At 34.6% G+C, this 11,991-nt stretch overlaps 2 protein-coding genes across 2 annotated transcripts; both read right to left on the bottom strand.

Moving 5' to 3' along the window:
* Positions 1 to 2,188: 2,188 nt before the first annotated feature.
* Positions 2,189 to 3,300, bottom strand: LOC147506534 (late embryogenesis abundant protein 1-like). Its single transcript, XM_086605784.1, has 3 exons — positions 3,261 to 3,300; positions 2,991 to 3,124; positions 2,189 to 2,278 (listed from the first exon to the last, which is right to left on the bottom strand). The coding sequence occupies exons 1-3, from the start codon at positions 3,298 to 3,300 to the stop codon at positions 2,189 to 2,191; spliced, it is 264 nt and encodes an 87-aa protein (XP_086461910.1).
* An 851-nt stretch (positions 3,301 to 4,151) lies between these two features.
* LOC147506533 (beta-amylase 1, chloroplastic-like) lies at positions 4,152 to 8,406 on the bottom strand. The gene is made up of 4 exons (XM_086558642.1): positions 7,634 to 8,406; positions 5,841 to 6,051; positions 5,333 to 5,443; positions 4,152 to 5,214 (listed from the first exon to the last, which is right to left on the bottom strand). The coding sequence occupies exons 1-4, from the start codon at positions 8,257 to 8,259 to the stop codon at positions 4,408 to 4,410; spliced, it is 1,755 nt and encodes a 584-aa protein (XP_086414768.1). The 5' UTR covers positions 8,260 to 8,406; the 3' UTR covers positions 4,152 to 4,407.
* Positions 8,407 to 11,991: the final 3,585 nt, after the last annotated feature.

Raw genomic sequence — 11,991 nt, 5'->3', positions numbered from 1 at the left:
CGGAAACTGCTGCAACTGCATTAAACTAACGTCAGATAATAACTAACGGGAAATTTAAAATTGGATGCAAATCCTTGAAAAATATTTAATGGGAAATCGGAAACGGTATGCAAAAATGCATCAAACAAATCTCAAATAATAATTAACAGAGAATCGGAAATTGGATGCAAATGCATTGAACTAACCTCAAAAAATAATTAACAGGAAATCAAAAACCGAATGCAACTTTATTGAACTAACCTCATAGAATAATTAGCGGGAAATCAGAAACTAGATGCAAATGTATTGAAGTAACCTCAAAGAATAGTTAACAAGATATCAGAAACCGGATGAAATTGCATTGAACTAACCTCAAAGCATAAATAATCAGAAATCATAAACTAGATGCAAATGTATTGAACTAACCTCAAAGAGCTATTAATGAGAAATCAAAAACTGGATGCAAATGCAATAAACTAATCTAAAGATTAATTAACAAAACATTGAAAAATGGATGCAACCGCACTGAACTAACCTCAATGAATAATTAACGGAAAATCATAAATTTGATACAACTGCATTGAACAACTCTTAAAAAATAATTAACGGAAAATCAAAAACTTGCTGCAAATGCATTGAACTAACTTCAAAGAACAATTAACGGAAAATCATAAATTAGATGCAACTACATTGAACTAACCTCAAACAATAATTAACGGAAAATCAGAAACTAGATGCAACTGCATTGAAATCAAAAATTGGATGCAATATCCTTGATGAATATTTAACAGAAAATCAGAAACTGGATTTAAATGCATTGAAATAACATCAAAGAATAGTTAACTAGAAATCGAAAACCAGATGTAACTGCATCGAACTACCCTTAAAGCATAAATAATCGGAAATTGGAAGCTAGATGCGAACTAACCTTCAAAAATAATTAACGGGAAATCAGAAACTGGATGCAGATGTATTGAACTAATGTCAAAGAGTAATTAACGGAAAATTGGAACCTGGATGCAAATGCAATGTGCTAATCTCAAAGAGTAATTAATGAAACATTGAAAACTATATGCAACTGCATTGAGTTAACATTAATGAATAATTAAAGGGAAATCAGAAACTTGATACAACTACATTGAATTAACCTCAAAGAATAATTAATAGGAAATCGGAAACTAGATACAACTACATTTAACTAACCTCAAATAATAATTAACGTAAAATCGAAAACTTGATGCAAATGCATTGAACTAACCCTGAAACATAGTTATATTATATATAGGGAGAATATAATGTCTCGACAAGTATAGTTTTGCATTTTAAGTAGTGTTTATTATAATTATTTTATTATAATTGGGAATGTCTTGCTATTCAAGTAGCTTCAATATCATCTTCGCCATATTGGGCATTCGCACAAAATTTCAATCAAACTTCTATTATTAAACCTAACAACAAAAATAAGTTGATGAGTTTTATCAAGGTTTGGTGTTTTTTTTTTTTTATAGAGAGTGGCACAAAAAACTTGAATGAGTGATTAATATAATTTCCCTATTTCATAACTCTGCATAGTTGCTAATATTTTTTTAAATAATTTAATATAACGACACCCGTTCGAAGGACAGGTTCGAAAGCTAGTTCTAGAGCTAATAGCACTTTTAAGGGGCTAATTAGTTTGTGATATGTTTCCATAGCTAAATTTTTCATGGCAATAGTTGAAGTTAAATATTCTATTTTTATTTTTATTTTTTGGCAATCGGTTAGTTAAAGGATATGATGTATTGTAACTTTAAGTGACAATTTATATGGGACTGATCTGGCAAACAATCTAGCCAGAGGAGTAACACTAAATTAAGGCGAGATATTTGTCGTTCTAGTAACATTTTGTCCTCCGTTATAAAATCTAAAGAAATAGCATAAAATGTATAAATGTGAAAAGTCATTTTTAAAACTAAGTAATTTTATTGCTTTGGAATCGCATATAAATGAATTCCTTTACAAGTAAATCTAAAGAAATAGGTAGTTCAAGAAACTAATTAACGGTGCTTATTCACAAATTAAGCACCATAAAACTCTTGGTATATAGAGAACTCAACAAATTAGGCGATCTCTCTACATCATTCTCTCTATTCTTTAGAAGAGAGCAGGAAGGAGAAGGTTATTGATAGAGTGACTGAAAGGAAAACTTCATAATTTGTTGGTCAAGATCTCATTTCTTGTGGCTATGATCACCCACTCCGAGTGTGGTCTTCACACTGTCCATTGCACCATGGGCCATGTTCATTACTTGCTCCCCAGTCTGCAAAACAGCAAAACATCAAATCTGATTGCCATTTTAGTGCGCCACACATTAAATCCTTATATAGACGGATTAAGGTCAAGCATTGTAATTTAACTCAAGGAAGCATATACTGTGGAGATTTCAGACGTAACTTGTTTGCAAAACACTAGAGGACTCTACATACGTGCATTTTTGCTGAAGACTAGTTTCAAATTTCCAAATTGTATGCATATTAGGTTGGGAAGTGAAAGTTCAACTATATATGTAGCCATGTTGGACTAACAAAGGTTATTTGTATCAACATCTGCTATGTAGGACTTCATTTTAGACAGAGAAATCAACTTAAACTGATTAGTATGTTCATCAATCAATCCCACACAATCAATCTGGTGCGCGCATATAAAACAAACGTTTAAACTTTCGGATTCGGAACTCATATCGATCACATATGAAATATTGTTGTGCGCTTGTACTACTCTTGCGCACAAGACATTGATCACTTGTATTTGTGTTCGACTTGTGGCTTACAAAATTGACTCATTTAAAAACAAATAGAAGGTCTTACGATACATACATAGACTTCAATGGGTTCAGAATGAATCTGATACTCAAGTCATTAAATCTGATATTCTTGAAGATGATTTTAATAAGCTAATATGTCACGATTTTATCACACATACTAGCAAAACGAACACAAATATTGTAAGCATCTAAAGCACAAAGAAAGAACCTGTTGAATGAATCCTGCTGCGTGCTCTTGACCCTGTTGGCCAGACTCTTTTGCTGATTGGGCTGCATTGCAGGCCTTGTCTTGAGCTGCATTTGCGGTATCCTTAGTAGATTGATCCAGTCTTCGGCCTTGGCCTGTCAAAACAGATTACAAACTCAGTACCAAAAGTGTTTTGAAACCCTCATTTTAAGCATCATATTTGATATTTTGATGAGCTAAGCTCGAAATTTGGATTTAATAAAGTGAATGGCTGCCTAACCTCTGCGTTACCCTGGGTTTCACCAGCTCTGAAGGTTTGTTGAGAAGACATTTTGGAAAGGAGTTATGTACTTATGTGTAGAGTAATCTTGTGGGAATTAGAGTGTTGTTATGGTCTTTGTAAAATGAGCATGAGTTACGCTTTATATAGTTTTTCACACTCAATTTGGCATTTCCACGTGTACTCTGTGATCCTGTTTTTGAGTGAGACGTGTCAACTTATTGCTGGTGAGAGATATATTTGATGACCTTGTCTTGTGATTGAGAGACCTGATGGACAAACAAAGAGTTTTCAAGCCATGATCAAATCTATAGTCTGAGGTTCTCCTTAGAACCTCCATACCACACAAAGTTAAGGTTGCAAAAATCATGTGTATCTCAAATTTTCTCTTCAACTGTATACATTATTGTAAGTTGGAGACTGTCAAATTAACACAACACATTAAAGAGTTATGCTATCCTTAATTTCTAAAATTTCCCACTAATGTTATGGCTGATTGGTTATGCGTGTGCACAGGTATTCGACAGATTCAGTAAATTACGCCCCTATGACGACTTACAAGTTCACCACTAACTACATTCCGAATGGTAGACAAGCAGACAACCCACTTTCGTTAGCAAATATATAGCTTCATACGTTCAGTTAGTCTACAACTCTACATGTACATGATCGTCAACACGTTCCCTCTCAATCCACGATATAGCCTGATTATATATTGCCCAAATCAAGCCCCATTGCATGCAAAACGATATCTTGAAGAGTTTAAAAATGAAGCCAGGTTTCTAGATTTGTTTCCATGAAAGCAAATGCGTTTTCAAAAACACGTTGCAAGTCCCTCTTGTAAAAACATGATCTAGTAAGATCCCCGTATAACTTAACTGAGAAAAAACAAAGGGTCGGACTGTGAGCGAACCTCAACACAGATTTTATTCGAGGAAGTAACATAATACTACAACAAGCTGGTACCTTTTCGGAAGAAAAAAGAAAAGAAAAAAGCACCAGCATAATGTTCTATACATGTTTCTAAACACATCACTAAGATGCCCGAAACAATACTGCCTGTTTCTATGACCACAAGCACATTTAAATTGTACCCAGGAAGATGTACATAATTGATGAAGAACTGCCACCAATTATTGACTGTTACATACAACTCAACTAGTGCATCAAAGCAACAGCAGCCTCTTGTACCAGGGGTCGAGTTATGTGCACAAATTGTTCTGCCTCTCGTTCGACTTGTTCCCAGCACTTCTTTTCCCCCTTCCCCTCTTTCATCCTCTTCACAAAGGAAACAAACTTTCTCCAGTTATCAGCCTGGAAGAGATCTGGGTTCATACGCAAGTACGTAAATGCACACATCTCATTCTCCTGCTCAATCTCTTCAAGATTCAATGAGGAGGCATTCAGTATCTGTTCATGTGCAGTCTCATCATACCGTGGCAATGCATTTTCACCTGCAAGTGGAACACCAACCTTACGTGTAGCCAATGCCACTTGCCGTACCAGCTTCTCTGGAGCACATAATGCATCTTGTGGCTGCTCATGATCACGCATCTCTATACATGTAAAGTTGAATATGGCACCATAGCGTGCCAACATCTCTGCAATTGGGATGTAGCCATCGTGGGTTCGGGTGTTATAGTACCCAGCCGTGAGCTCAGGCGCATGTGACCTAGTTCCATAATGCCAGTGAATGCCGGCTACTTTCACAGAGATCTTGACCCCAGTGGCTTCGAAGATGGATTGGACACTCGAAAGTATTCTCTCACCATGGTCGAGGAGCATCTGAGAATACCACGATAGGAAGAACTTGCCATACGGACTATCCCAACCACCATTTTCTCGGCGAAAGAATTGAGTATCCTCTGGCCAGTTATTGTAGTGGCCAGCATCAGTAGGGCCACTGCTTCCCCATTTTGGGTTTCCAGAAGCTTCAGCGGCAGCTTTCAAACTGCTGCGCATGTACTGCACAAAAGAGATATGAACCGTCAAGACTGTCAATAAGTCATAGGTAGAGAATATATATATATGCTCAGTGTCATATTGTCTTGGAAGCTACTTTTAGCTTGAAGTAGATATTCACCTTGTCATAACACTGGAAAGCTCCAATTCCAGGGAATTTCCAGGTCCCATTCTGCTCAGGGTATGAGGGATATCGTAACTCCCCTGCTGGGCCCATTCCTACCTGAATTTCCTGGAAAAAAAGCAAACGAAAAAGCACAACAAAAGGGTTAAGGTTCCGCACATGAACATTCTTCTCAACTGGGCCATAAATTATTACTTTTCAAAACAATTATTTATCCACCATTCTGTAGTTAATGTCAGCAATCTCATTCCTGAGTCTATTGTTTGGCTCAAAAACATGGTGTTAGGTGCATAGTACTGGTAAATGTTGTCCTCCTTTGAAGACCAAAGCCCAATGCATCACTTACATGCAATTTTCTGTATCATATAAATTCGATTTCTAACTAAACTTTAGACCTAATGCACTTATGCACACGGTCTTCCAGAAAGAGAACCGCCATATTCAAATTACATTCATTATCCCCAAAAGTATTCCATAGTGAAAAAGATTGAGGTGAAGTAGTTACCACTATAGTGTCTCCAAGTAGGTGTTTGAAGTTGTCTCTGAAAGAACGCATGAAATCAGCATAGCACTGAACAGGTGTTCTTCCCTTGAGTACTGGGAGGGTGTCACAACCAAGTGAGATATATTCGTAATTCCTTCTTCCCCATTGATCAGTGTATGCCAGGTCTGGGTCTTTATCAATTTCCTCCGTCGCCCATTTTGGTAGAGGTATACTGCAATACAAGAACACACTTCAGTTACCGATTCAGCTGATAACATCAGGTCAAGAGTTGCTAGACACCTAAACAACTTCCAAACATTAGAAACTGAAATGAAATTGTTTCAATTTTTTTTTAATATACACAGTACTGTTTTACTAAACAGATTGTGACCCAGCCAGAAAACATCCTTCGATATACATCATTTGCACAGGCCACCTAATTGGTTGGCGTGCTACCAGTTTTGAAATCTGAATATTGGATTCCACCATGAAACTCACATCTTACTAAAGCCCAAAAACTATATTAATTTGTACTCTCTAAACTATCAAAAAATGCATATACATAGTACTAGGCCAACCAAAACCAACATATGTGAACGAGATTTTGGCAAGTAAATTTAACCACAAGAGGTATTACTGTACGACCATCAAAATGGTGCCTACACAGTAGGCACCAGTATTCAACATTTCAACATTCTTAAATCTTCCTATCCATTGGATGCTACAAATATTCAGGTTGGTCATTTCATCAATTCAAACTTCATTATTTTTTTCTTTTCAAACTTATAAGTCAGCATAACTATTGCGCTTTATAATAAAATTAAAATCCTCAGACCCATTGGTCAAATTTTTGAGCTCCACCACCTATATCAATCAATGAAATCCACATACACCAATAAAAAAACATGTCTAAGACGCACCCAAATTATTTTATCAACATAATGATGTCTTACTATTAAGCTCATTATTTAAAATTTAAATAAGCATTCTGTACAAAAATTATTCCAAAAATGGACAGTACAAAAACGAGAGCCACTTATTAGTCAATAATTCTACACTGACACAGAAAATTGACACATTCATCCGACCCGACCCAAATCATGTATCAACATGATATATGACAGTACAAAAATAATTATATGACTTGTAGAACGATGATACAAGTTATTATCATCTGCCATGTCACTGTATTGGATAGACGTGTCAATTTTCTGTGTCAGTGTAGCAGCACTCCTTATTAGTTGCGTGATATCAAAATCTCCGTAGATGAGTCAGGTGCGTGTCAGAGATTAAAAACTAAACAAAAAGAAACCAAGTTTCATGGACATCATCATGTGACTGTGGGCCATCTATCACGCTATTTACGCGTTTAAATTGATTATAAAATCAGACGAATTTGGCTGGTCCAGGTTGTTTGGACTTTGGACACAAGCAAATCAACCGAGGCAATTTATAATATTCTGGTCAACCAATTACAGACCCGAGGTTAAACAAGTACTACTCCGGGGTGCAGATAACCAATCTCCCGTGAACTCCCCAGTCCCCACCGACTTTACTTGCAACCAAAAGTGTACTTTGGCATGGATCCAAAAAGACATGACAGGTGGTCCTACTTCTACAAAGCCAACTCTCTCAAAATTCACCATCAGGACTTCCCTTAAAAATATTTCTAAACAAATTAACCATAACCCCTCCTATAATTTATTTTTATTATTTATTTAACCTTCTATAAAAATTGCTTACAAATTAACCCATAAATTAGATACAAATTGATTGAACAATAAAACAATAAAAAAGTGAAAAAAGAAACACACCTGACGGAATCACCAACGTTACCACCGCACTGATGAAAAGACATAACAGCTTGAACTTTGAGACCATGTTTTTTAGCCATTTCCATTAATTCATTATACCCACCCCAATTATACACCCCAGGTCCATCTCTTTCAACCAAACCCCACCACACATCCATCATAATACCTTGCACACCGGCGCTCTTAAGTGCTTGTAAACTAGCATTCATTGCTTTCTTTCTATTCACCCCATTTCCCATAGTCACACTATCCAACGGCATCATTACATATACAGGCACCCCACCTTTTCCTTTATCCTTCCCACTACTCCCTTCTTTATGTTCTTTAATTGTTATCATTTTCTCTTCCAAGGATGTTTCAAATTCAGTTCTTTCCGCTACAAGAGCTTGACACGCGACGTTTAAATCGGGTCTTATACTTGGGGATCGACAGGGACTCACAGGTGGTGAAGATAATGAGTCAAGAACATCTCCTCCTTGTTTCTGCACCCTACATCGAAGATTAGATGATGTGGGTGGTTTCCATATTGCTGCTGCGTTAAGACTAGCTGTTGGATCAGCTGTTTCTGATGATGTGATTGGTTTTCCTGATAATGATCCTATTTGGTGTGACAAACTCAACGCCATGGAAGAATATTGTAAAAAAAGAGTAGGAGATTGTAAAGGAGATTACTGAAGGAAAAGAGGTTTCGGCTTTTTTTCGGTTTGAGAAATTTTCGTTTGTTGTTGCTTAGATTTTCTGAAGTTATAAAGAGGAGATAGATAGGAAAGGAAAAGGGAACGAGCTTTTCGATTTTATAACCGTTAGATAAGGATTATTTTATCATTTCTTAACTGTATACTTTTTCGACACGTGTTATTACTAACACGTGTTAACTGATTTTTCATTTGGTGTACTTTCTGCGAATTAACTGTAAAGTAGAAGTGAAACAGGGAATGAGATATTTTAGCATCTAACACTGTTTGACACTAAAGTGTCCGACATATTGTGATAATTTTGTTTTTCTTGTTTTTGGTTATTGTATAGCATGGTTATCAATTCTCCGAATAATAGGATTGGATTTTTGAAGGCATAAAGGATTTAGAATAAGGGTGATTTTGGACATACCCATAAAAATACTCCCGTACCCCATAACTAACTCAGTTTTTGTCATACTCCAATAACCGTTTCAATCCAATAATATCTTCCAAATTAATTTGAGATATTTCCAATAGAGATAAAAAAAGATAAAAAACAAAAAGACCGAGACTCATTCCAAAAGAAAACAACAAATAAAAAAAATTGAAAGTAATACTCTGGACCTTGAAGAATCTTTGTGTTACTACAGCACACTACACAATAAGAGAACTTATAATAAAGATAAAAGAATGCTCAAAAAACAAATTGTTTTTTTCCTCTTCTAGAAGTTGCTTCAAATTTGATTTTTTTTTTTTTTTTTGGAATTACTTCTTCTTCATCATTGTAGAAGGGTTAAAGGAGTTTAGTAGAAATATATCAAATTGAAAATTTGGTTAAAGGAGTTTAGTAGAAATATATCAAATTGAAAATTTCTCAAGCGGGAAATGAGAAAGACAGCAAGGAGCTGTAATGAGGAAAAAATACATTAATGGAGTGAGAGGAGGAAGAACACTAAATTCTACAATTTCATCTCTTTCTAATTCCTTTCGTAAAGGAGAAAAAAAATGACAGAAAAAAAAAAAAAAATAAGTGCGAAGGGTTTGTGTTTGGTGGAAGGATAAACACTTGTTTTGTTTTGTCTTTGATATACTTAATAAAAGAAAGGATAATTTAGAAATCTAAATGTGTCTTAAACAATTTTATTTATTTATTTCAAAGTTGGGGTACGGGAGTGTTTTTATGGGTATGTCCAAGATCGCCCTAGAATAATTTGCGTTTGTTTTTCACTATAAACATATAAAACACAAGTTTCTATTTAAAATTTTATTTAAAATTTTTTTAATATAAAATAATAATTAATAAAATGAAAAATCAAATTTTTGTAAAGATGAGTAGCATAAAGATATATAAATAATAACAAAAAAGTAAACTTTGAAAGACATTCTTAAAAGCTTTTGCATATATGTTGAAGAGCATTTTTTTTTTTTTTGCAATTCAAAAGAGTAAACTAATATAGAGACATATATGTGTTGTTTCTAATTCTTATTTTTCTCAACAATTTGCAAATCTACATTCTAAAATAGATATGAGTACAAAAGAGATAGAAAAGTGTTGGAGAATAAAATTATTAATGTTTGAGCAGTCAACTACTAGACTCTAGCCTTACCTAATTCTAACATTTAATTTCTAATGAACCCGCTCGACAACATAATCAAATTTTTGAAAAACAGCTAGGACAAATGTTTGTGAATTATAATTGGTTGTTGTATATCTAGATTATTAGAGTTTGTGTAGAGTAAAAGTAATGGAACATTTTAATTATATTGCTAAATATATATTACAATTTTTTTTTAAATGTATCGAATTTTTGAAATCCGAATTTTTATTTCAAAATTTTTAATATTCGTATAAACACATAGTACGTTAATATTGCGAATTTTTCTAACATGTAAACGAATGACATTCGAATTATTCTCGTACCAAATAATTTTTGTATTCCAAATTGCTAACAAGATTGTGTGGTAGTTTTTTATATCTTGGATATGTTCAAACTCGTTTCAGATTGTAATACTAGCAATTTAGAAATGAGTTGCCCAAATAGCTAAGTAGGAAGTTTATTATTAGTATAGGTGGATAATGCAATCGAGGCTAGGCGAGCTTCATATTCAATCATTCAAGCTCGCTCATCTCGATTTAAGAAAGAGCTCAAAACATGTTTAAACTCGACCTGAAGTAACTGAACTCTTTATCCAGTCCCATCCATGCAAATGAGATAGAAAAAAAAAAAATTGATTTGAAATTGTACTTGTTATCGATTTTTCCTAGATGACTAGTATAGCATGTCAAGAAATTATTTCCGACTCTCTACCCCATCAAGATCATCAAAAATCAGACTACACCCATTGTCACCAAATACGGGTTTAAAACGCGTTTAAAACCCGAGATATTGCCAAGGCGTCTGGTTTCAGTTTAAAACCCGGTTTTTTTTTCAACAAAATGCGTTTTAAACGTTTTAAACCCGTTTTAAACGATTTAAACCCGTTTTAACGTTTTAAACGCGTTTAAACCCGAGTGATTTTGAAAATCTCCCGCTTAAAACTTTTTTTTTTTTTTTTTAAAGAAAATGCTAGAAAAGAAAAAGGGTTTTGGAGTTTACCTTTTTGAAGAGTGGGCTAGATTGACTTATTGAGACCGCTTCTATTTTGCTTTAGACTATTAATAATTAATTAAAAATTTTAAAGTTATTAACTTATTTGTAGTACTTAATTATGCCATTATGGTTGGTAATTAGTAGTATTTTATTTTGAATAGTGTTTTGGCAATCGAATCTAAAACTTATAGTATTTGGATGAGTAATGATAATTTGATACTTTCGTGTATTTGAATTTTCTTTCATTTGTATATTATTATTTTTATTTTATGTGTCTATTTTTTTTCCACTTTTATGAAAAATCAAACTCCTTATCTATTATATTATTTATCATCGGTTTTACCGCTTTTTTTCGTGATATATCGCTTTTAAACCCGCTTTTACCGCTTTTAAACCCGCTTTTTACTCCCCACGCTTTTTGCTTTTTTTCGATTTTTTCCTAGATGACTAGTTTAAAACACGAACTAAGTTTTTTTCAAGTATACCGTTTTAAACCCGTACCGTACTTGGTGACAATGACTACACCTCATGCTAGGGCATTCCATGTTTGTGTTGGACTATTTTGTGTAAGGCCGAGTAGCGAATTACATATTATATTATTATTATTTTGCTTTAAGTAGCGAATTTACTAGCGCATTCGGTGAAATTGACGAGTAGAAACTGGACACGTGGGTGAACGGCAATGGCTCAAATCAAAATGAAGAGAGAAGGTTCAGGACTTCACGTGGTCCGACCTTTTTGGTGATCGTTTTTGTCTTTTTATAAAGTTTTTTGCTTTTTTGATTTTCTACGCTGCATTGCCGTCCACGCATTTGGGTTGCTAAGTTGGATTGTTTTAAGTTAAAAATAACGTGTCACGTTAATTGAACTCAACGGTGTAGAGGAAATACACGTGGATACTGACAGTAGCTGGGTGCAACGTGCAAGTGATTCCCGTCTTCTTTATCGAGTCATTGCATGTTTAGAAAAATATCTGATCGACCGTGACTCTGGTGTCTAGAATGTCCAAAGTCTCGATGTCGACCACAACTCTCTAGTCTCTACTCGGGAAATCCTGCTATCCTGGCATATGTTGCCACTTGCTAGCTTA

The sequence above is a fragment of the Coptis chinensis genome, chromosome 4 (assembly GCF_015680905.1).
Source record: "Coptis chinensis isolate HL-2020 chromosome 4, ASM1568090v1, whole genome shotgun sequence".
Lineage (NCBI taxonomy): Eukaryota > Viridiplantae > Streptophyta > Magnoliopsida > Ranunculales > Ranunculaceae > Coptis > Coptis chinensis.
This window is presented reverse-complemented; position numbering and strand designations above follow the sequence as displayed.